This window comes from Grus americana, chromosome Z (assembly GCF_028858705.1).
Source record: "Grus americana isolate bGruAme1 chromosome Z, bGruAme1.mat, whole genome shotgun sequence".
Classification (NCBI taxonomy): domain Eukaryota; kingdom Metazoa; phylum Chordata; class Aves; order Gruiformes; family Gruidae; genus Grus; species Grus americana.
In genome coordinates, this window is record NC_072891.1 from 42,479,040 (window position 1) to 42,504,832 (window position 25,793).

Here is a 25,793-nt window from a genome sequence, read left to right on the forward strand (position 1 = left end):
ATAATTAAAACTTTTACACAGGAAGACTAAGACAAGCATGCAGAGAATAGGTAGGCCTAGGCAAACTGCATATAGTGGCATAGCACTAGTCTTTGCAATAGTCTTGCATATTTCTAAATTATCCTTCATGATTGTCCTCGCTTTCAGCTGTAGATAGAGTTAAATTTTCACAAGCTGGGAGGGGACACAGCCAGGATAGACGACCCAAACCAACCAAAGGCATATTCCATACCATGACGTCATGCTCAGTATATAATGGGGGAGCTGGATGGGCAGGAGGAGTTTCTACCCTGGTATGGGCTGGGCATCGGGTCCCAGGTGGTGAGCAAATTGCATTATGTATCACCCACTTTGTATATTCTCTGTAAGTCTTGTTGTTGTTATTTTCCTCTTCCTTTGCTGTCCTAGTAAACTGTCCTTACCCCAATCCACGGGGGGGGTGGGGAGGGAGGGTGTTGCTGTGGAGGTGGGGGTGAGCAAGCGGCTGCATGGTGCTTAGCTGCTGGCTGAGTGACTAAAATACTACTGAATAATAAGAATCAAGAGAAATAATATCAAGGAACTAATTTGAGCTACACATATTAAATTTTCTGAGGTTTTCCCTCACCTTCCCTCTTTCTCTCAAACTCATCCAATGACTGTTCACTTGTGCTTTTCACCTACTAGGAAACAAAAATAATTTTTTTTCTTTGATGAAGTATATTAGCTTCCAAACATACTTGAACTGGCATTTCTAAATCTGCTAGTTACTTTTATCTGTAACATTCACACTAAATTGAATCTTCCTTGAAAAGTCAGCAAATTCTATCTTTTGACCTTACTGAACTGAAGTTTATTCCTTTTAATTGTCATAATATGAACATAAACTACAAGAAATCATGTAACAGTCCTACACTGCTATTTAGTTCCCTAATCCTGCCCCACCTTCCTCTCAGACACTGTTCTTTTTTTTTCCCTTTCTTCAGGGGAGCAGGCTGGGCCAGAGAGCCTGCAACCTGTGCTTTCCATGGGTGCTATTAGGTTCCATTTCCCTCAGCTGGCAATGACGAAGTAGCTTTTCACTAATAAGCAAATCTCTGTGGGCTACAAGAGCTTCAGAGATAATCCAGACTTCACATTCCATTATGCTAAATTGTGACTATGTATCTGACAGAACAAATGTGTGTTTAAGGAAGAACAACAAAAGGTACACTCTAATCTTTTCTTTGAACCAAACTTCCCTGTTTCTAAATCCTCACAATAGGTAACAACAAGCTTTCAGCATGGAAATGCATTCTCTTAATTTAAACTTCAAATACTATTCTTAATTTATTTTAAAAGTCCCTTTTTGTACTAAATAAAAGGAAACAGTGAAACAGCTTCCTAATGGAAAATATTTTGCTGCTGCAGGATGTCCCAGATGATGCCAGTAATGGTTTATATTCTTGGTGTTGTATGTGTAATAGGAAGTACTATAAAAAGCAGGAACAAAAAGTAAACACAAAAAGCTTGTTTAAAACTGATAAAATCCATCAGACAACAAGAACTCCAAATACATATACTTGCCTTGCTAGATCATACTCTGTTAGTTGTTAGCTGAAGGAATGGGTCCAGCGCAAACACAAGTGCCAAAACAAACTAGTGAAGTGCCTCATCTACCATCAATGAATAAATGCCAACAAGTGTCATCCTTCAAGTTTCATCTCTTCTACTCCCTGTACAGAGTTAGCCTTGATAACTGCTAAGATAACTATTTCTTATACTCAGTGGTAGGACAAACTTTTTCTTCACATATGTTCATCCTGAACACTTTGAAACTGATTGTAAATTAATCGTAAAATCCCTATAACTCTGAATATTCTCACTCTCAATAACAGCAGGAAAAAACCCCTAACAACCAGCACTGTCATTAATGTAGTTCCTGAACTCCACACCTGACTTCTAAACACTGAAGCCTCCAAAAACCAATACTACCGATGCATGGCTTTTCTTATGGAAATAGAATTCCTTCCCTGCATTGTCACAACAGACATGTCAAAATTGAGTGTCAGTGCTCAAGGAGTTGCTGCCATGGTATATGGAAAGGCAAGGGCAGAGGTGACAACTCCAGTGCTGCTAATTCATGTGCTTGTAGTCATTAAGGACAGTGAATAAATATAACGTTTTACATTAAAAACTTAGGCTGTCACAGCAGCTATTTAGCAACTTCTGTACATTTTTAAAGCATTTAGAACTAACACGGCACACAAGTTATTAAAGCTGGCAAATGCGTGACTGCATTTTGCAACACCATTTTTCAATTTGCTTAGCACATGCAATGCCCGCCTCACTCTTTTTTTTCCCCTAAAAGCAGGAATCTCAACACTTCCTTTCCCCTTTCTATAAGTTCAGTGACAGTAACACCCTCCTTCTGCATTGTATAGAAATACAGCAAGTAAAGCTGATCAGCAAAACTTTGCCACTTGGCAAGGCAAGCCTCCACTAGTGCATCTGTGAGAGCCAAGCAGAATATAAAATCCACTGTCTGGCATACCAGTGTGGCAGCAGCTGCCTGCTCCTAGGCCATTTGGAAGCTACCACCCCACCACTAAAAACACTATGTGCATCCCCTTACTTCCCCATCCACATTATACAGCGATTTTGAATACGTGTTCAATCTTGCACCTATTTGTTTCTTGCTTTCCTCACTCTGCCAGACTATTTTAAAACCAAAGACAGAGAAAAAAGACTAGAAGGAATCTAGCATTACCAGGAAACTTGCACTGAAGAATTACAAGAACCATTATAATGTGCTCTCTTTAGCTACAAGGAAAAGATGGCAAGAATGCATCAATACTTTTTTTCCATATGGCAGAAAGAGAGAGAGAGATGTTCTTTACGTAGCTACAGCTACAGATGCCACCAGTATAGAGGCAAAATAGGAGTGGCAGCATGTTTTTAATTTCAAGTGCTGACAACAATTATGCTGTTGTAAAAAAGGTGCTTACAAATAAAAGAAATAAAACAAAAATCCACCACACCTGGAAGTCTAGATAGAATCTAAAAGAAACCTTATGTAGGCAACTCACTACCCTGGACTAGCAAGCTCACTACCCTGGACTTAAGGAGAGCAGCCTTTGGCCTCTTCAGAGATTTGCTTGGTAGAGTGCCATGGGACAAAGCCCTGGGGGGAAGAGGGGCCCAAGACAGCTGGTTAGTATTCAAGGGTCACCTCCTCCAAGCTCAGGAGCGATGCATCCCAACAAAGAGGAAGTCAAGCAAAAACACCAAGAGGCCCCAGTGGATGAACAAGGACCTCATGGGCAAACTCAAACACAAAAAGGAAGCCTAAGGAGGGTGGAAGCAAGGGCAGGTAGCCTGGGAGCAATACAGAGAAACTGTCTGAGCAGCAAGGGTTCAGCTTAGGAAGGCTAAAGCCCTGAAAGAATTAAATCTGGTTAGGGACATTATGGGCAACTAGAAAAGTTTCTATAGGTATGTTAGTGATAAAAGGGAGACAAGGGAAAATGTGGGCCCCCTGTGGAATGAAATGGAAGACCTGGTTACCCAGGATATGGAGAAGGCTGAGGTACTCAATGACTTCTTTGCCTCAGTCTTCACCATCAAGTGCTTGGGCTACACTGCCCAGGTCACAGAAAGCAAAGGCAAGGATTGGGAGAATGAAGCACCACCCACTGCAGGAGAAGAACCTGAAGGTGCACAAGTCCATGGGACCTGATGAGATGCATCCACAAGTCCTCAGGGAACTGGCGGATGAAGTGGCTAAGCCACTCTCCACCATATCTGAGAAGTCGTGGCAGTCTGCTGAAGTTCCCACTGACTGGAAAATGGGAAATATAACCCCCACTAAGAAGGGAAAAAAGGAAGACCTGGAGAACTATAGACCAGTCAGTCTCATCTCTGTGCCTGGCAAGATCATGGAGCAGATCCTCCTGGAAACTATGCTCTGGCACATGGAAAATAAGGAGGTGACTGGTGACAGCCAATATGACTTCACTAAGGGTAAATTGCACCTGAACAAATTTGGTGACTTTCTATGATTGGGTTACAGCATTGGTGGATAAGGGCAGAGCGACAGACATCATCTACCTGGACTTGTGCGAAGCATTTGACACTGTCCCATACGACATCCTTGTCTCTAAATTGGAAAGACATGGACTTGACAGATGGACCACTTGGTGTATAAGGAATTGGCTGGACGGTCGCACTGAAAGAGTTGTGGTCAACGACTCAATGTCCAAGTGGAGAATTCGAGTGGCATTTCTCAGGGTCGGTACTGGGACCGGCACTGTTTAACATCTTTGTCAGCAACATGGACAATGGGATGGAGTGCACCCTCAGCAAGTTTGCTGATGACACCAAGCTGTGTGGTGCGATCAACATGCTGGGGGGAAGGGATGCCATCCAGAGGGACCTTGACAGGCTTGAGAGGTGGGCCCGTGCGAACCTCATGGAGTTCAACAAGGCCAAGTGCAAGGTCCTGCACATGGGTCAGTGCAATCCCAAGCACGACTATAGGCTGGGTGAGGAATGGATTGAGAGTAGTCCTGAAGGGAGAAGGACTTGGGGGTGTTGATCGATGAAAAGCTCAACATGAGCTAGCAATGTGTGCTTGCAGCCCAGAAAGCCAACCATGTCCTGGGCTGCATCAAAACCAGTGTGACCAGCAGGTCGAGGGAGGTGATTCTGCCCCTCTACTCTGCTCTTGTGAGACCCCACCTGGAGTACTGCGTCCAGCTCTGGTGTCCCCAGTACAAGAAAGACACGGAGCTGTTGGAGTGAGTCCAGAGGAGGGCCACAAAGCTGATCAGAGGGCTGGAGCACCTCTCCTATGAGGACAGGCTGAGAGAGTTGGGGTTGTTCAGCCTGGAGAAGAGAAGGCTCCAGGGAGACCTCATTGCAGCCTTCCAGTACCTGAAGGGGGCCTACAGGAAAGATGGAGAGGGACTGTTTACATTGGCATGTAGTGCTAGGACAAGGGGTAATGGCTTTAAACTGAAGGAGGGTTGATTTAGATTAGATGTTAGGAAGAAATTCTTTACTGTTAGAGTGGTGAGGTGCTAGAACAGGTTGCCTAGAGAGGTTGTGGATGCCCCATGCCTGGAAGTGTTCAAGGCCAGGTTGGATGGGGCTTTGGGCAACCTGGTCTAGTGGAGGGTGTCCCTGCCCATGGCATGGGGGTTGGAACTAGATGATCTTTGAGGTCCCTTCCAACCCAAACCATTCTATGATTCTATGAATCTATGAACATCTAAACACTTCATACCAATATGTAGGGTTAGATTTGTCAGAAGAGCTCCTCCCTCTATGTCCTTCCAGCAGTGCTGGGATCAGATCCTTTCAAAAACAAGGTGAAACACAATCAAGGCACTCACGTGTCACGTTCACTGCTTTCATTCTCTCCATTAATTAAATCAGATATAACTACAAAAGAGAATTTGGAAGCCAGATTTGAATTCAGAAGGCATGATGCACTTCTGCTTCACTATTTAAGGAAAGTAAAAACTTAATGCACAGCTGGCTTCTCTTAGAATAAAAGTTAGACCAGCTCTGACCGTAAGAGGTCTTTCATCAAGGGATCTCAGCTCTGGTACGCACATCACCAGGGAAATTAAAAGTACTTCAGTGACATGAGAATGGCGACCGCAGAGTTGAACATCATCCTTTTGCATGTGTATTTGGCACAAACCAAGAGAAGGTGTGGGAGAGAATATCTGGACAAGCCCTGTGATACATGGGACAAAAACAAAACCCGAAGTTACTCATAAGACAAAAAGCAGAAGTGGAAAATCAGCAGCATTCAGCATTCACACACTCTGAACTTTATCAAAAGATCAATTTGAGGCCTAGTCTAAACACTAATCTGTCAACACTTCCTCAGAACTACACAAAAGTTTTGCCAGGTCACCTTATAAACATAAACAGTTTGATACGGTAAGCACTCAATTAAAATAGAAGAAGTTTTCCACCAAAATTTAACAGTCTAACCAGCAGGATGACTCTTCCCCCCCCACCTCCCCCCATGGAGGATGGAGCCTAACTGCTTCTGAAGGATCTGAGCAATTTAGCACTCAGTTATCTTAACTTTATATGACTCAGACACTTGCCTGAAGTTACTCAAAAAAAAAAACCAAAACCAAACCACAAACCTACCATGAATTACTCATCACTTACCTCTACATCACAAGTAGTGTCCCACCCTGTATGATCCAATAATATGTTCCTCAAATACATAAATAGAAAATACTTTAGAAAAACAATTTGCTGATATTATCCTTAATTAGTTGGACCTTATATTAGCACTTTGTGCTGCTGAACATGAGGAGGCTAATTTGCTGTTGCCATAGTTATGTTTTCTTTTGCTTCCAAAAAGAGAGAACACCAATTCCAACTCCCATCGTGGCTCCATGCAGGGAACACAGGACTCTGCTATGGGTAGTTATATATAATTGAGAAAAGTTAAAAATTCCCATTTCAGGAGGAGAGTACTTAAGTATTTACACAAGTCAAAGAACTTTATTAGATTGCTTATCAAATTGCTAATAAACCATGAATTTGCCAGTCAAAATGGTAATCAGAAACCAAACTGTCTTTAAAATACAAACAAAATTTTTCTCAACACGTTTCTTCTAACTTTTCTAACTTTCTTACCTTACATACACAAATATGAAGCAGACAAACACCACTGGCTGTGAAATAACATTCCGAAAGGCCATTCCACAGTCATCTTAGTCATTTTTTGATCTCCCATAGCTTTGAATCATTAAATTATACTGCAACTGAGCAAGGATTACTGAGACAGTCTTTCAATGACAAACGCGAACACCACCTGAATTTCAGTCTTTCAATCTTAAATTCCAATTTTGTTATCTATGCACCACCAAGGACAAAATCCCATTTTAGCCATCCTCTCCTCTTCACTTCCAAGGGCCAAAATATCTCCAAATCCTTTAGGGTCTCTCGCTCTTGAGGAAGTAGAAAGTATGCAGCAACTCCTTCAGTCTATAGCATCATCAAACACCTTGAAGTAGGCATCTCCTGTGTGGTACTTGGCAATAGAATATGTTAAGAGTGTACATCTTACCAAAGTGTAAACTAACAAGAGTATGAAACTCCTTACATTGAAATTTGCTAAAGAACATGGGAAGTTTTATAGAAGTTAACTATAGTCAAATGTCATCTGCAGTAACCAGAGATGCTAAGTAAATTATTAATCATTTGTGATGGGGATTCTCTAATATGATTTTTAAAAAGGCTGTAGAGTTTTTAATAGAATATTTTGTTAAAAAAATTTTTCTCAAAAAAAGCAATCTATTTTTGCCCAAGTTCTGCCAGAATCCAACTAACTGAAACATAGTAAATGATAGAAATTCACAAAAAACCAGTTTGATCTGCTGATGGACTGGGTCTAACTTTTTGACAATTCAAACAAGAGTTTTCATCCTGTCATTGAATAACATAATACTGTATTTTGAGCTAAGAAATCCACTTGGTGAGGGAATCATACACAGTTTTAAACTTCAACTTCAAAGCAGAACAGGAAAACATATTAACAAAAAGTAGTCTAACTACAGAAAATTATGCTGAATATTATCCTATCTTTAAAACCAAGTGACAGAACAGTAACATTTTTGTTCTTTAAACAGCCCCTTCCTCTAGACATCCACCCTTTAGATATTTACAAGCATTGATGAGATCCTCTCTCAGTCTTCTCTTCCTGAGACTAAACAGACCCAGCTCTCTCAGCCTTTCCTCATATGGCAAATGCTCCAGTCCCCTCATCATCCTTGTAGCCCTCCGCTGGACTCTCTCCAGGAGTTCCCTGTCTTTCTGGACCTGGGGAGCCCAGAACTGGGCACAGAACTCCAGATGTGGCCTCTCCAGGGCAGAGTAGAGGGGGAGGATAACCTCCCTCGACCTGCTGGCCACACTCTTCTCAATGCAGCCCAGGATACCATTGGCCTCCTTGGCCACAAGGGCACATTGCTGGCTCATGGAGAGCCTGTTGTCCACCAGGACTCCCAGGTCCTTTCTCCACAGTGCTGCTTCCCAGCAGGTCAGCCCCTAACCTGTACTGGTTCTTAGAGTTGTTCCTCCTAGGTGCAGGACCCTACACTTGCTGTTACTGAATTTCATATGCTTCCTCTCTGCCCAGCTCTCTAGCCTGTCCAGGTCTCACTGAGTGGCAGCGCAGCCTTTTGGTGTGTCAGCCACTCCTCCCAGCTTAGCACCATCAGTGAATTTGCTGAGGGTACACTCTGTCCCCTCGACCACGTCACTGATGAATATGTTGAATAAGACCGAACCAAGCACCGACCCTTGGGGCACACCACTAGATGCTGGCCTCCAACTAGACTCTGTGCCACTTATCACAACCCTCTGGGCTCTGCCATTCAGCCAGTTCTGTACGCACCTCACTGTCCACTCATCCAACCCACACTTCCTAAGCTTGATAACGAGGATGTTACAAGAGACAGTGTCGAAAGCCTTACTGAAGTCAAGGTAGACAACATCCACTGCTCTCCTCTCATCCACCCAGCCTGTCATGCTATCATAGAAGGCTATTAGATTGCTCAGGCATGATTTCCCCTTGGTGAATCCATGTTGACCTCTTCCAATAACCTTCTCCTCCTCTATGTGCTTATTGATGACCCCCAGAATGACGTGTTCTATCCCCTCTACAGGGATGGAGGTGAGGCTGACTGGCCTGTAGTTTCCTGGGTCCTCTTTCTTGTCCTTTTTGAAGACCAAAGTGACACTGGCTTTCCTCCAGTCCTCAGGCACTACTCCTGTTCTCTCCTGTTTCAAAGATGATTGAAAGCGGCCTATCAATAACATCTGCCAGCTCCCTGAGCGCTCCTGGGTGCATCCCATCAGTGCCCATATATTTGTGGATGTCGAGTTTGCCTACATGTTCTCTAACCTGATCCTCCTCGATCAAGGGAAGATCTTCCTTTCACAAGACTTTCTCTCCTGCCTCCAGGGTCTGGGTTTCCTGAGGGCCGATCTTAGCAGTAAAGACTGAAGCAAAGAAGGCATTCAGTAACTCTGCCTCCTCTGTATCCTCCATCACCAGGGCACCCACCTCATTCATTTGAAAAAGCACTTCTTGTTGTCCTTGACTTCCCCTACCGGTTTTAATTCCTAGGTAAAATAAATACTAGTTACAAAAACTAATTACTAGGTAAAACAAATACTAGTTAGGAATTGCGGTCTAAGTCTAAAGCATGCTCAGCACAGTGGAAGCCATTCAACTGCTTTTATCCGATGCTAGATATGTACTTGCACAAATCATGGAGTTAGGATAAAATTTACTTACTGATTTCCTTGAGACTGGCCCTAACGAACTGTCAAATGATCAAAACCACAGCCTGATTACAGCAAATGTTACTAGCAGAGAAGTGCTGAGCTCCAAAATGCCCAATAGCTCTTCCAGAAAATAATTAAAAACTAGACTCACACAATAGTATACTTGGTCATACGCACAGTATTTTCCCCAGAAGGTAATAAAAGATTGTCTTGGTTTCAGCTGAGAGGGTTCATTTTCTTCACAGTAGCTAGTATGGGGCTATGTTTTGGATTTGTGCTGGAAACAGCGTTGATAATATAGAGGTGTTTTTGTTATATGGACCTGTTGTTGTTGAGCAGTGCTTACACAGAGCCAAGGCCTTTTCTGCTTTTCGCACCGCCCTGCCAGCGGGACGGCTGGGGGTGCACAAGGAGTTGGGAGGGGACACAGACAGGACAGGTGACCCAAACTAGCCAAAGGGGGTACTCCATACCATGTGACATCATGCTCAGCATAAAAGGGTGGCTAGCCGGGGAGGGGCAGCAGCATTTTCCAGGACGCATGGCTCGGGGACAGTCTGGTTTCGGGACGGGTCTGAGCGTGCGGTCTGAGTTGTACGGTCCTTGGGTGAGAAACTGCATTGTGTATCACCAGTTTTGTATACTCTGTTAAGTACTGTTTTGTTTTGTTTTGTTCTCCCCTCTCCCTTTGCTATCCCAGTAAACTGTCCTTATACCAACCCACCAGGTCTTGCATTTTCCTTCCCATTTTCCTCACCATCCCAATGCGGGGGGAAGGAGGAGGAGGGGGGGAGTGAGTGAGTGGCTGCGTGGTGCTCAGCTGCCAGTTGGGGCTAAACCACGACAGAGATATACAGTACCTTAATCTGTTCTAAAGCAGCAAAATATTAGACATCTGTGATTAAACTACTGCATGTTGTTTATGTTGGATGCTAATAGTATCAATACACATTCTCCCTATCTCATCTGTTTTCATAGCTCATAATCCAGACATGTCTGAGTTAAGGTTTGAAACAAGCCAGTGAAACACTGTACCAGCATTCCCTTCCCATTATCATCATTCTCTATCAATCTTCTATACACCAGCAATACTGTTTTGTATTTAATGTGTGTACCTCTACACTCAAAAGTGTGAAATACTTTACATACGTGATTTGCAAATAAAGGACAGCAAGTACTAAACAGGTTCCTCTGTTTAGTCTGCATTTCACAGAGCACCGGCTGTTTCTCCACGTAACCAAATAAAATACTCAAGTAACATGCAATCCCAAAAATATCCCATGTTTATCATTCCCAGTGCTTAAAATGGGATTTTCAAATATCTAGGTATTAAAAATAATTAGCTGATGAAAACTGCAGGATTGAAAGTGTGAGGGACTACCAAATTAAACATTGTTGAAGACTGCATTGATAAAGAACAAGAATAAAACCCAAGACACAATAGTGCAAAATAAAACAACTTCAAATTTGAAATTATTTTTTTCTAGTTTTACAGAGATAAGTACATCTCATTAAAAAAATTTCTGCTGCATTAAGTTTAAAAGTACTAAATAGTACTTTGCATGGAGTACAATAACAGACTATTTTATGTTAAAACAAAAAACAATTTTGTAAGCAACTGCTACCCTTTAAAGACATACCCATTTAATAATTCATTTTATTTAAAAAAAAATGCACCCTGAAGTAAAATAACTCTCATGTCACCTGAACATCTAAATTCATTGGGCCTACCCTACTGACACTATATAGAAGACATATTCCTAAATTTGTAAGAACTGGCTTTAACTCACCTATCTGGAGTTTCAGCACGTAAACAATTTCAAAATAAGAACAGAGGTTTGAAATCTGTCTTATGTGGGAACAGGATGGTAGGCAGGTCTACTCTAAATGAACTGCCATCCTGATATTTTACAGGGCCTCACTACTTTTGCATGGGAAATTATGGCCGTTTTAATCTCAGAGACAGACTGCCAGTGCTCGGGTCAGCTCATGATTCTGAACAACATATGCGTTCCCTTTCTTCTTTCTCGTAGCAATAAGAACTGGACCTTTCAGGTGTCATTTTACAGCAACCTGCCGATACAGCTGTGCTGGGAGGTGACAGTACACATTCAGATGGCAAGAACTGCGCTGTGACTGGGAGAAAGGAAAAAAAAAAAAAAAGAGGAAAACCTACAGTACATTAATGCATATGCAGAGAAGAGGTCTGGCAACTCTGCACTATGGGATTGGCAGGAACTCCGCCCAAATATAGGTTTGCAAACTCCTTGTTTTTACATCCATTATGCCACCATTTAAGAATTTCTGGTTGGAAATTGGGGCCTCTATGTGTCTGTCAAGTAAGAGATACCAGCTTCTGCCGTGGAGGTTACATCACACAGTGTCACAGAAGGCGCTGTGTCAGAAAAAACACAGGCTGACACGTGGCTTTCAGATTGTCAAGTAACAATAAAACAAAGTTAAGCATAAAAGCTTCCTGCTTGGGTAATGAATGCCAAGATTTTATACAAGACACATTTTCATTTCAAACACAAAGCTAAGAATTGTGAAATGGATATGTCCTAAGGGCTAAAATGAATTGTTTGGCCTTTCCTACCAAAGAAAATATATCAGGTTGGGAACTTATTTGCTTTTTAAAATATATATTATGATTATGGATAAGTGCTTGGCACAATTACCTTGGAAATATTTAGGTCTAAAAAGTATTTGCTTGTAAGTAGTTTGGGTGGGTTTTTGGGGGTTTGGATTTTTTTTTAAAGGCTTATTTTATGACACATTTTTATTTACTTAAAGTGTTTAGCTTTTGAGTTAGTGTTCCACGCAGTTTCCAACCAGTAGCTCACTACAGATATTTCCAAAATGCTCTGCATAAAGATCTAATGCTTTTTTAGCAGAAGATGGGCACAAGTACAAGCACTAGGAAAAGTAATCACATTTTAAAGAAATTAACTACAGGAGACCCGGGACTAGCAGTGGAACTACAAAACATTACATGTATGTAATACATATAGAAACTCATTCTTCCTTTTAATTTAAACAGTATTTTACAATAATTTTTCTTCCATGGAATACCTTCATTTGCTATCTCCAAACTGAAGGTATCTCCAATAAGCTATTTCAGCTCTAGCTCACTGAGAGAGAAAAAGGTGTCATCATTAAACTAATAATTTCATAGTAAAAATTGTCATTTCAGTACTGAGGAGCATTACTACTGAGAAACCCGGCAGAATTTCAATAATGAAATATTTCAATAATGAAATGTATTCCTGAACTTTAATAATTTTTATTAACTCATATTCAGTATTCATTACAAGTACACTCAATTTTCTCTCAGAACGTTGGACTACTGTTTTAAAAAATAATTCTGTAAGCTAAATCCAACTTCCTAACATAATGACATTGAAATTACATAATGATGAGAGAAGATAATTACAAAGAACAGCAGTGTCACTGTGCACAAAGGTTTTTGCAAAAATCTCCTGACCTGTGCTACCATTGTAGAGAACACCGCATGGAAAGGATAGTTTTCAAAAGAGAATCCTGTATTACCTGCCGAGAGCTCTGCCTGCAGAAAGAGCATCAGTGCTTGAAAGTCTGAAAGTGAATATGCAATAAGACACTCAGCATCGTCTCCCACAATATCATTCACACCATTTTTACCTCTACTGAAATGAAAAACACAGAATGTTTTCACATTGAAGGAACCAATTCTTACCAAAGCTGCAGAACTTCATTCCTATTAAAATTTTTTTTCATAACTACAGGCTTGGGCCGATAAAATTGCAGGTTAAATAGAACCAGTGTAAATATATTTGAAATAAACAAATTTGAGTTTAATTTAAAATACATATGCAGTTACCATTACTACCATGTGGTACCATAGTACCATGAACTATGTTGAGACAGCAAAGCCAACTCTCCCCAGCCACCAAGAAAAAAAACCAAAAACCGATAGCAATGTATTTTCAGGCGCAGGCTATTTTCCTATTTACAGTTCAGAACGCTATCTAGAGAAAGTTAATCATCCCTGTGTTATTTCATATGATGACTGTATTAGAAGAGTATGAGTATTAGAGGATATGTACAAAATAGTGACTACTCAATCAACTGGAAAAGGACAGCTTTTTAAAAGGACGTTTGAGAACACAGAAGCAAAATCACAGCTAATGAAACTGGCCTTTATGTTTTGATTTTTGTTTAAAAGCATGTATACTTAATTTGTACTATTTGAGTTAAAGAGGCCTCAAATTTAATTTTCCTAAAACCAAACTTAAAAGAAACAAGATATAAACGCATTATCAAATCTTGCCCCTTTTTCCTTATGTTTTGGACAAAACCTCCTAACTCTAACATATCTAAAACATGACTATTGCTGTGCTAAGCACAGACTGGAAAACACTATGTAACTATCTTTTTACCGTTTAACATTTTTTTTCACACTGATTTTGATAATATTTGCTTTAAGTGTACATGTTTTAAGCAGAAAGTGCTCCCTCTCTGTGCTCTGTCTTCAACCCATGTATCAGTGAAAACTTTGCAAATAGAAGTGATGGGAAAATAATTTGAAAGTTTCCTATGCTGCAGTTATCACTCTGGGTTAACTACGCAGCAGTGGAAACTGGAATGTCCAAGAAACTGTAATATTACTCTGTGACTCTGATGTAAACAAACTCAAATTTTACAGCTTTTTCATAACAGGCTGCCATATGTTGGCACATTTGTTTTTCAACTGTATCTTACAGCACTTTCAGCACTGACATTGCAAACTGCTTTCCATAGGAATTGATGGAAGACTTCATAAGCACAATATTTCAGTTAAATAAAAGCAGATTACTGTCCCTATTTAATAAAGTAACAAAGAGATCTAGTCAACAGTCAAACACCAAGCAATATATCTGAGAAGTGGAAAAGGGCAAAGGTAGAAAACCACACTCTGACAGGCATACTGAAAAGTTAGCTTACTCTTTCAAGAAATACTGCAAATAAAGTTATATGTACACTTCATAACAAAAATTTACACAGAATTTTATACATGCAACAGATGTGAGGCAAAGCATAGTAACTACAGAAAAGCATTAAGATACAAGATAGCTCAAAGTTTAGCACAAAGTTTAAAATACATAACCAAAAAAAGTTTGTGAGCTACTTGCCAAGTTTCAGCAATTAAATATGACCTAACTTTTCACTTTTTTTTCCTGTCATCTGCTAAGAAAAGAAATCAAAATCTTTCTTCAGAACCCTGTCATCTAACCTAATCACAGGTTAGATCAATTTACTTACTGAAAATAGGGAAGTACTTGGGTAAAATGGATTAGTAGTTACCTGTTATTTACCAGTAATTTCTTTCCTCAGATTTCCTATGCGCTTTATTGTAATCAGATTTTAATTTTATAATAAGATTTTATTTACTTGAATCAAATTTTAACTTGCTAGGCATAAAACCAACGTCTATTACTTGCAGAGGTTTTCTCTTTATGTAGTGGGAAAAAAAGTGACTTGTTGAAACACAACAGACTTTGCTAAATATTTTTTTGACAAAAATGTGTGTTTAATAGTAGCTGTGAATCAATAAACATGTGGAACAGCCACCCTTAAACTATGAAAAGAAGGTAAAGGAATACCATACAGCAGTCCTTGCCTTCTTTGGGTACTTTCATTGGTTCTAAGTTATTCTGGAGGTAAAAGGGAAGGCAGCCAGCTAGATATATGAGTAATGAGTATTACACAGATCATTAAAAAACAGCAGGTCATCATTTTATCAGATCTAGTTAAACTATATGAGCAAAATACCATCATGATATTACAGGGCAATTTATGAATATATTTGAGCAGTCAAACAGGTCATTCACTTGGAAAGGGTTAGTATTGAAGTCGTAACAAGGACTGCATGAATCACAGCAAATTGGATAAAATGAACATATGCACTATTGAGTTTCCTTTGTGCGAATGAAACAATTTATTGCTTAGTTCACCCAGTTACTGCTGCTCAGACAGAAATTCAACCAAGAGTCAGGCTTTAGTTTTAAGCTACAGTTCCTTGGTGCTTCAAAATCCAAATCTTCAATGTATAGGCTCCCACATTCACTTACCTTAGTGCAGTGCCCAGTGCTTCATACATAGTGGTCCTGCATAATGGGGGAGCTGTGGAATCCTGAGCACTTACTTTAAGCTAGTCCTTGTGTTTCAGTTTCAAAGCAGAAAGATATACTACTTGATTTACTTCTTTCCGCTAATACTAGGCAAAAAAGTAACCTATTCTTATACAAAGAACAATGAAGCATATACGGTAAAAGAAAGCAATCTGAAGGCAATCCTAACAAGAATCACTTAGCGGTTAACAGAAGATTTAATAGCATTGTCATTAAAACACAATTGTTCATGTCTTCATTCTTTCTCTTGTAGAGAGGTAAAGATGATTACATTATACTGCTCACTAACATCCCTTTTAAGTAAAACAATAATTTCAGAAAATTCTAATTTTGTCTTGCCTGTTATGCTATTATTTCCTTTGGAAACAATGCCAGATGGAATGAAATGAAAAAAATATTCAATTATCTTCCTTTATTATACCAGTCACAGAAAAAAAACAATTGCATTTTCTCCTTTATTCTGTTCTGTTGCTTTCTTCAAGGAACATGAAGAATGAACATTAGCTATCTCGGAAAATGATGGCACACCAAAAAGCAAAAATGTTCAACAGTAAGATGTCACTTTATAGAACTACAGGGATGCCACTTTATCCCTTTCAGTGGATTACCTTTTTGGGACCTTACAAAAGCAGCAAACAGTCTCAACAGATCGTGTCCTCATCTCCTCACTACTGATCTCTTCCCTCCCAAAGTAATGCTTCATGGGTTTTGTATACCATGTAACACAAAACCAAAGGCAACAAAGCCATGCAATCCTTTTCCTCCTCAAAATATTGTGCTTGTTTTGTTACAACAACTGCTCCTAGTTGTCTAGTAACTGCTACCCCTCTGAACATTAAAAAGAAAAAAATTCTTTCATGTTTTCATAATGATGGCATCAACTAGAGACACCACAGTGAAATTCTCCCAAAATGAAGAACAGAGCATACTAGAGCTAGAAAATAACTGGCCTTTTCAACTAATACCCAGTGAAGACAAAATATGTTTTTGGCATAAAGCACTGGCATTTAATGATCACTTTGCTAAACTTCCAAACAAAGGAATGTTATCTTAACACAATCCTTAAAACATTTACAAGTGCATAATGATAATGTCGAGAGAAAGATTTAAACTGTTCTATTCAAAGAGCAGAAAGGCTGTTTTAATTAAAAGGTACATGGGGAGAATTAATTCATTATCATTTGATAGCTTCAACATACCTTTCTCAGAAATAAAATCCAGTTCAACTAAAATTACTGTCTTGTCACATATACTGATGGGCAAAAATCTAAGCAAAGGTTTGACTTAGTTGCTGTAAATTATGATTGGTTTTGCCACCCAGCATGTTCATCCAGGGACTAGTCTACCTTCAGCCCTACAAAATCAGGTTCTCAATAATAAAGCACATTGAGTTTTTCTAATTTAAAAAAGGATGCTACCTTGATCCAACTATCTGTAATATGATTCAGAAATAATTAAGAATGAACACATATTTGTATACTGATAGCGCTGTTCTTACATATGCTTACATTATCTCTGGAATTCATGATGCCAGTCAGCCACGCACAATGCAAACAGTTTATAAATATTCTATCACTGCTCATCATGATGAAGCTTGTGGCTACTGAAATTGATTTGTATCAAGTATTTGCTCAGATTAGCTTCTAAAGAAATGGATTATCTCATTGACATACCATACTGTGTAATCAGAATCTCAAGGCATAACCAGCACTTGTTCATTGCATCTGTTTTCTCTAGACTCGATTTTGGGAATCCTGTGTTAGCAAACTACTAAAACAAAATGAACAAGAATTAATGACATTCATGTCAAAGTATTATTCTTTGAACTAAGACAGCCTCCTCTCTTTGCATCTATTCAAGTTAGATTAGTTTTACACTATTTCTTCCTGGTATTAATTTTCAAACAGATAGGAAAGAAAAAGAACAAATTTACCAGGTAGATTAGCAGAGGCATTCCACAGCTTTTCATAAAATCTGTTCACAGAAACCAACACAGATACAGTAAACATGTTTGACAAAGGCAGGCAGGCAGCTTGGAGGAGGAAGGCTGCAGAAAAGCAAGCAATGACTATCACATACGCCCTCATGACCTAGGATATAAGCAATCCTGTAGTGCACATATCTTGGGAAGATAAACCAAGAGCCATTATTGCCAGTTAACAGTGAGGAGCTGAGGCACAGTAGCGGTTTTTCCTCATGTCTGTATTAGCAATGAATTATGGAGTTTCACAGGCTAAGATGCCTTCCTTGACTGTGCCCTCCAATGCTACATGATGTTCAAGTACAGTCATGCTCACTAATTAACTCAGCTCTGTCTCAGCCCTTAGGTTTTTACCAGCCTTTCATTCGCTACAGACAGATGTCGTTACCGACAGTAATAAAAATGATGCATAAAACCCACATTGAAAATGGAAGAGTAAAACGTTTCTGGTAATTACAACCCAGTGAGAGCTGCAGCAGAAAACTGACAAACCAACATGCAAGGCCATTATGTGCTGAGAAAAAAATCCTATTCACTCTAGACACTCAGTCTTGCCTCTTTGAGCCTATATTAAATACAAAGATGTTTGTTTCAGATTAATTTATATAGTCTGCTGGTTTAGATTAACATCGACAGATCTACTAAGGACTTTGGTAACATGGACTCTACCATGACTAGACTAGTATGGATATATTTCCGTATCTTTCTTACTTGTGCAAATTCAAATCGGTTTCATTGTAGACAGGGTTTCTTATTCCTATGCTACTACCCAGAAATAAAAATTTGTATTTTACCATATCCATGGATGTCAGCCTATTCTGTGCCATCAAAAAAGTTAACTGTACTGACACATCCAGAACTTTCCTGTTCTCAGAGAGATTAATTTGTGCTTCCTGTAGAAATGTAATTACTTCTTTTAAGGAAGCAAAAGGTCCAAAGAGATGTCTTGCTACTGCAATGAATGCCACAATGTGCTTCATCTACCTGTGTGGAAGTTCCTGGTTCAATACAGTGCTTCTGTCTGCACACCCGACTGTAAGTGAAAATGTAAAACTGGACTGTTTCGTACTAGATTGTAGCTGAGTATGTTTAGAAACTCATTCTTTTTTGGCAGAACTGGGAAGGCAGATCCCACAGAAGGACCCTATCACCTATTTCAGAGCATTGTCCAGTCCTTATAATCAGATGAGCCTCCACAGAACTTCCTGCTGCAGTTAGAAGCCAGCCAAAATCTGCATGCTTGTGCTCACTCTCTCTCTCTAAATACAAGACACTTCTCTAAAAAATGCATAAAGTAGTGCAGGTCAATTCCTTTACTACCTTAGAAACCCTGAACTGAATGATGGTATTGCATGATTCAGTCTTACAGCTTCATAATTTCCTCTGTTAACCTTATGTTTTAAACAGGAAAGTTGTTAAGTGACTGTAGTATCCCATGCATGACACTAAAGCTTTCAGTAAAGTCTGATTCTGTTTTCTGCTCTTTCTCCTTGCCAAAATATAACCTAAAATTAAAAAAAAAAAGTGGTTCATAGATAACCCACATGTGATATGATCAATGTAAACTCTTCCAGGTTCCTAAAAGAAAATGAAAGCCTACAACAGCATGTCTATCAAAAGTGCAATCTTATTCCACTAAAATCTGTCGTGGTCTTGTCTGGTTGGAGATTTTCCTACTTCCAGTCAGAAGTCAATGTACTGCCAGTCTACCATCTTTATATATAATTTCTTAAAACTGCTCTGGATTACCGCCCACAAATGCATCTCTCTGCATTATACAAGCCCTAGAAAGAGCAGCTGTTCTACCTTAACATGGCTTATCACGGAGCCCTGACTCAAACTGACTTCAAACACGACCCCCTCCACACCTGGCCATTATAATGATGCAGGCTGGAAGAAAATGCACTTGACTTGACTCACAGGGCCTTCAGCAGGACCACTTGAGTTTACCCACACACAGTTATGTGTGTTCATAAGCAACATTATCTTCCCCATGCTTAGAGGTTTTACACTTAAGTTTTATTCACAATCATAACTTAAGAATTTACTTACAAATTAAACTTCTTAGAAGCTACCAGGAAAAGAATACAACATTTGTCCTGTTAGCTACTACATTTATTTCATTTTGGTTTGGGTTTTATGTTTTTGTTTTGTTTTGTTTTTTAAATGCCCACTTCTCCCAGCAACAAATCCCTTCTAATGAAGAGTTTTTAATGGACTTTTTATTTAGGAACCCATAGTGCCCAAAATGGGGTCCATTCTGCAAAAGGTCTCAGTACTATGGAACAATCTGAGCTGTATCCAAATCTGCAACCACTCTCAAGAGGGAAACCCTGATGCATTTGACTGGTGGGGCAGAAAAGACAAAGGAAAGAGATCAAAAAAAGAAAAAAGCCCCCCAAAAAGCAAAAAAGAAATAAGCCAGAAAAAAAGAAAAAAACAAACAAACAAAAAAAGGGAAAAAGCCCCCAAAAGGACGCCAAAAAGGGAGGCCAAAAAAAAAAGGGTGGGAAAAAATATAAAAAAAAAAAAGCCAAAAAAAAAGAAAAAAGTGAAAAAAGAAAAAAAAAGGGGGAGTAGGGAACAGATATTCAAGGGTAACAATGAAAAACAATATTAAAAAAAGGTAATAGAAGCAGCCATTTTCCAACATAGTCTCAAGAAGAATCAAGATTTCAAAATATATCATACCCCCCTTTATGAGCACTTCACTGCATGTACATAGGCATAGTGAAGAAAATAAAATCACTTATTTGCTTCAATTTGGAAAACAGATGGCTGAAGAGAGATATAACAGGTCTGCAAAACCAGAAGAGGCATGGAGGTAAGTGAATATCCACTGACCGTCTGCTGTCTCTTTGAAAACAAATACTAAGAGGTTTTAAATAAGAGGAATAGGCCAATCGAAAACAAAAGGACGTGGTTTCTGACACAGAAGACAGGTAAGCTGACCATCTCCTGCCACAAAATGCTGTGGATGGCAGAAGGATGCTAGATAAACGCATGGAGGAGGAATCCACTGAGAGTTGCTGAAAACTCAGAACGCCCATGTGGCTCAGGAAGCTCCCGAGGCAGGAGCAGTTGGAAGCCGAGAGTGCAAGCTAGGGAAAGGAGAGAAGTCATGTTTATGCCACTCTTGCATCATTCCTTGAAGATCTCGGTTTTGACAACAAAACATTGCTGGATGGACAGTAATCCAGAATAACCACCTTTTTTCTTGACATGTAAAAGACTAAAGGAACTGCTAAATTTGCCAAACAGGAAGACACATTTTTACTTTTCATTGAACAAACCCACGTGCTTCAAATTACACTTTCTAAAGTATATTTGCAATATCTGGATGTACATGGTTACATCAATATTCAAGAAAATATCTTAATTACTACCATAAACAAGTTGCTTTTCTTACATTATTACATATACTGGTAATGTCCCACCTACGTCAGAACGAAGTTTTAGTTTGTTTATTGCAACAGGTAGTTTCAAAAAAGGCCTGGTATTCTTCCAAGACCCATGAGTACTGTCACAGATAAGTGCTTTTGAAAGCGTACTGCTTCTTTGACAGGTTTGCAGTCTTTTTGTATGAGTGATTAATATTACTGCTCCACCTGAGGTTTTCCTTGATGGTTTTGCACTACAACAAGCAAATAAAGTAATTTTTAAGGAAGGAGAAGCTGTGATGCAAGAAGATTCAGCAGATGAACACAGACAGTAGTCAAACTTACTTTTGCCTTCTAAAGTTTTAACATTACAGTTGCTGACAATTTTAAACTTGGACTCAAACATTGTAAGGGACAGGTTTGCCTCAAAATAAACCTATAGCCTCATTTGACTTTGTGGCTAACAGGGACCTGGGATTTCACTCCAATTTCTCCACCAAACCTAAGGCTTAAGCTAGCCAAAAGCTTTCCTTTGAGATAGCTATGAAAAATGTTTTCATCTAAATAACTCAAGGGTTGGAGAAATCCAGACTCCAGAAGGAAGCCTCTCAGGGCTGGTCGTCCATGAGCTGTCCCCACCATGACTCAACAACGTTCACCAAGCTGTCCACTGAAATGCAGCCAGGAGTTACCTAAGGACACAATCCTCAGTTAAAAATTTCAGCTCGTCTCTGATACAAAGTTATACAAACTCAGCTTCTAGATGCAGCAGCTCCTTATGATTTGCCTACTAGGTTCTATCTTTCTATTTACTTTCCTGTATCTTTTACTAAAATCACAGTAAGAATCTGCTATATCTTATTCAAAAAACTGTAACATTATGCTTAACCCCAAACCTTAAGTATTATTTGTATATTTTGCTTTATGTTCAACCAACAAACCTGACCAACAATTCTTCCAATTGTTGTGCACAACATACAATAATCATAGCTATAGACTGCTGTACATAGCTGGAGAAGCTGTGTTTTACACACCAGAATAATAATGTAAGTTTTTTCATTTGTGGGTTGTTGCGGTTTTTTTGTAAATCCTATGTTTTTTCAAAACAAACTGAACTGTTCTCATGCTCACCTGTTTTTCTGGTAAAAACAGTAAATGAATACAGAAAAACACCCGTGGTGTTTTCAGTTAAAGCAAAGCAACTTTGCGCAGTATGTGATATCCCAAAAGCAAAGAAGAAAGTGTGAAAACAGTAAACATTATAACATTTAAACTGCTTAAAGGTAGAGCATTATACTGAACAAAAGTAAATTGGAACAAAAGTTACTTCACAATCTTTCAAGATGTCAGCAGTACAGGTTAAACATTGCACTAGAAGAGTTTTTAACAGACAATAATTATTTCCTATAAATAATTAGTGCAAAATCCAAAATCCAACAGACATCAGTTTAGACTGTTGCGTCAGTCAGCCACAGATTTCTACACAGGTAACAGGCAAAGGCAACAGCAAACCAGACATACGGCACTTGAGGGTGAGTCAGTATTTGGGGTTTTCAACTTTTTAAATCAGTTCATGTTAAAATAATTTTGTAACTCAGCACTGAGAGTAGCCTGTTTAAATTTAGTTTCAGATCTGCAGTTTTGTTCAGTCTTCCTAAAAACTTACTGTTTTAAGCCTGGTTGGTTATTTGGTGAGGTACATTATGCAAGCTGCTACATCTTGACCTGTCTGCAGCAGAGATGAAGGCAGAGTCTCTAGCCCAGGGAGTGTTAGCACTGGTACACCGGCAGCATGAGCTCATCGACTCACTGCACTACAGACAGACTTCTCTGGCACTGGTTACAGCAAGAGAAGACGTTCCCACACTGGGAGCTTTGACGCCTGAGATCTTCTGCATCAAGCTGTTTGGGCATAAACAGCTGTCACAGAAGAATAAATCATTCCTAGACTAAGACTACTTCACCATAGTTTAAGATTCTGTATCAGATGGTTTCAAGTTTCTTGTTTTCTTTCAGCCACTGCTGTGGGCTTAGCTCCCCCACTCCTCACGCCAGTCGGTATCAGAGCAGCAGGAACTCTATCCGTAGGTGTGCTTGGCATCTACGTGGAGCAGCCACAGCTAGAAAGGCTTAAAGCTGTTAACTTCCTCTGCACTAAAGCTCTCACTGACACCTCCGCCAAGCTCAATTACGACCAGTGAAACAGCACTCATTGAAAAAGTCAAGTGGTTGATGTAAGAAATGATGCACCAGGAGAGATGCTCTGAACGGAAGCATGCAGGCAGGGCCAGGCAGGCTGGTACTGCCTCTCCCCGCTCCTCACCGGGAGGCCTTCAACGCGGTGCTGGGGACACCAATGCAAAGAACCACTGTGCTCTCCCGGGCACAGGACAGGCCACGCATCGGAGTAAGGCGTGTAAATACCGTTCCCTGAGCTCGCCAGTCACGCCTGACCACAGCATCACCGTATGTAACACCGTGGCCTTCTCACAGTGCCTTGCGCGCCTTTGGGTTTGGTTTAGTTTCTCTCAAAAGAAAGTCGCCCAGGCACCAACGCTGCGCGCACAGGGCTATGAAAATCTGCCACTCCTCCCCAGCCCTGCCGCACGCAGGGTAGCGCCGGCTGAAACTTTAAGCTGGCCACTGCCTGCACCGGCAGGAGACCTCCAAAGCAGCAGAGCCCCGCAGGGACGAGGTGTCTCCCCGCTCCGGGGCAGGCGGACGGGCGGGCGGCTCGGCGGCAGCCCGCACTCACCCAGCAACAGCAGCTTCAGCTCCCGGCGGGCGTCCCGCTTGTCCCGGCGCAGCTGCCGCTCGATCTCCGCGCTGATGCGGTGCGACTCCTTCTCCTCGGCGGTGAGGCAGCAGGCGGCCATGGCCACCGGCGCCTCGGGCACCCGCCGCCGCAGGGGAGCGGAGGAAAGCCGTCCCCCAGCCGCGCCCCGCCGCGGCGAGGGTCTGCCGCCTACCCCTCCCTCCGTCGGAGGGGCCGCGGGGCCGGGGCAGGCAGGTGCCGCCTCCTCCCACCGGTTAACGATTGCAGGCGCGGCCTGGCCGCTGCTCCGGCGGGGCGGGAACGACCCTCCTCCCGCAGCGCTGGGAGCCGGCGGAGGCGGAGAGGGCTGCGACTCGCCGGGGGCCCAGACCGAGAAGCGAAGGGAGCCGGTTACTTAAAACCAAAACCCCTCATAGGGGCACACGCGCGTACAAAACCCCCCCAAAACAACTGAAAAAAACCACCCCAGAGCCGCGCACAGCCATGGTTGAAGGTTAGGAGGCCGGAGGGGCAGGGGAGGCCGGCTGTCATCAACGCAGCTCCGGCTGCCCGGGGCGCGCGTGGGGGCTGCCTGCGGACGGGCAGCGCGCGCTCGCCCCGCGCTCGCCTCCCTCTGAGGCCGCCGGAGGGCAGAGGGGCGAGCTGAGGGGTCGGTATCGTAAAGCACCGTGCCCGGGAATTTCTTTCCCTTCTCCCAGCTGCCACCTTTGCCTCTCGACGGGGACGGAGGCTGTGAAAGGCAGGGGGACATGCCTGCCTTTGGTGCCGGCTGGTTTTCATTGGGGAATTTTCTTGGAATTAGCTGTATTTCACCCCTTGCTTACGTACGTGACTGAATCTAGCATTTAACTTAACTGGCCTGTACTTTGTAAGGAATGAAATCTTTCACATCTAAGTCATGCCTGCAGCAGTAAAGCTAGTATCCTTCAGAGCAGCTAAGAAGCATTGGCACAGGGCGGTCCAGGTGCTCTGTGGACGTCCTGGGAGCCTGCCGTATCCCATGGTAACACAACAGTTGCTTTGCTGCTTCTGCCTGCTACAAGTCGCTCAAGGTCTGTGGTAATACAGGTACGTAGCAATTAGCAGCATTATTACAAAAGGCATGTTCGCTATTCCTTAATATAGAAAACACTGACTTATTACAGAACAATTATCACCATCTCCTTTGAGGAGGACATGGAACTGCAAGCAAGCTACTCAACTACTCTACTGTAGCACCAAAGAGAAAGAGCTACATAGTCACTTGTGCTAAAATTACAGATATAACTATGCTGAGGGTGGCAAGGTGGAAACTCCTTCAGGCTAGAGATTCCATGGCTTCAGGATTTTTTTCAGTTCAGGCCCTTGTGTTCTCTGGGCAGAATCACCTCCATAGCTGTTTTAGGACACACCTGCTAATGCAGCACTACAACGTACTCCGTGGTGCCAGAGTCTGAGACTCATTTACAGGTTTGCAAACAGTGGAGAACATGATATTTCTAACTCTACTGAAGGTATGCAAAATCAGGCCATGACTTAAATCTATTTTCAAGGTTATTTCAGGTGTACAAAGCATTTTTTCTAGTTTTCACAGAATCATAGAATCATAGAATGGTTTGGGTTGGAAGGGACCTCAAAGACCATCTAGTTCCAGCACACCTGCTATGGGCAGGGACACCCTCCACTAGACCAGGTTGCCCAAAGCCCCATCCAACCTGGCCTTAAACACTTCCAGGGATGGGGCATCCACAGCTTCTCTGGGCAACCTGTTCCAGTGCCTCACCACCCTCAAGGTGAAGAATTTCATCCTAATATCTAATCTAAATCGACCCTCCTTCAGCTTAAACCCATTACCCCTTGTCCTATCACTTCATGCCCTGATAAACAGTCCCTCTCTAGCTTTCCTGTAGGCCCCTTCGGGTACTGGAAGGCCGCAATGAGGTCTCCCCGGAGCCTTCTCTTCTCCAGGCTGAACAAGCCCAACTGTCTCAGCCTGTCCTCATAGGAGAGGTGCTCCAGCCCTCTGATCAGCTTCGTGGCCCTCCTCTGGACTCACTCCAACAGCTCCGTGTCCTTCTTGTACTGGGGCCCCCAGAGCTGGATGCAGTACTCCAGGTGGGGTCTCACAAGAGCGGAGTAGAGGGGCAGTTGGGGTTTGGTTTGGTTTTTTTAAGGGGAGGGGGAAAAGAAGCATTTATTGCACAGGAGCTAGGACCTCAGGTTTATAATAACACCATGTA

General features: G+C 41.4%; 1 protein-coding gene across 1 annotated transcript in view; it reads right to left on the minus strand.

The window, feature by feature from the left end:
- Positions 1-23,785, minus strand: part of LOC129199787 (guanine nucleotide-binding protein subunit alpha-14) — an 86,638-nt gene extending 62,853 nt beyond the window's left edge. The window contains exon 1 of the mRNA XM_054810808.1: positions 23,554-23,785. Within this exon, the coding sequence (XP_054666783.1) occupies positions 23,554-23,674 (121 nt within the window). The 5' untranslated portion in view covers positions 23,675-23,785. The remainder of the gene's footprint in view (positions 1-23,553) is intronic.
- Between the last annotated feature and the right edge of the window lie 2,008 nt (positions 23,786-25,793).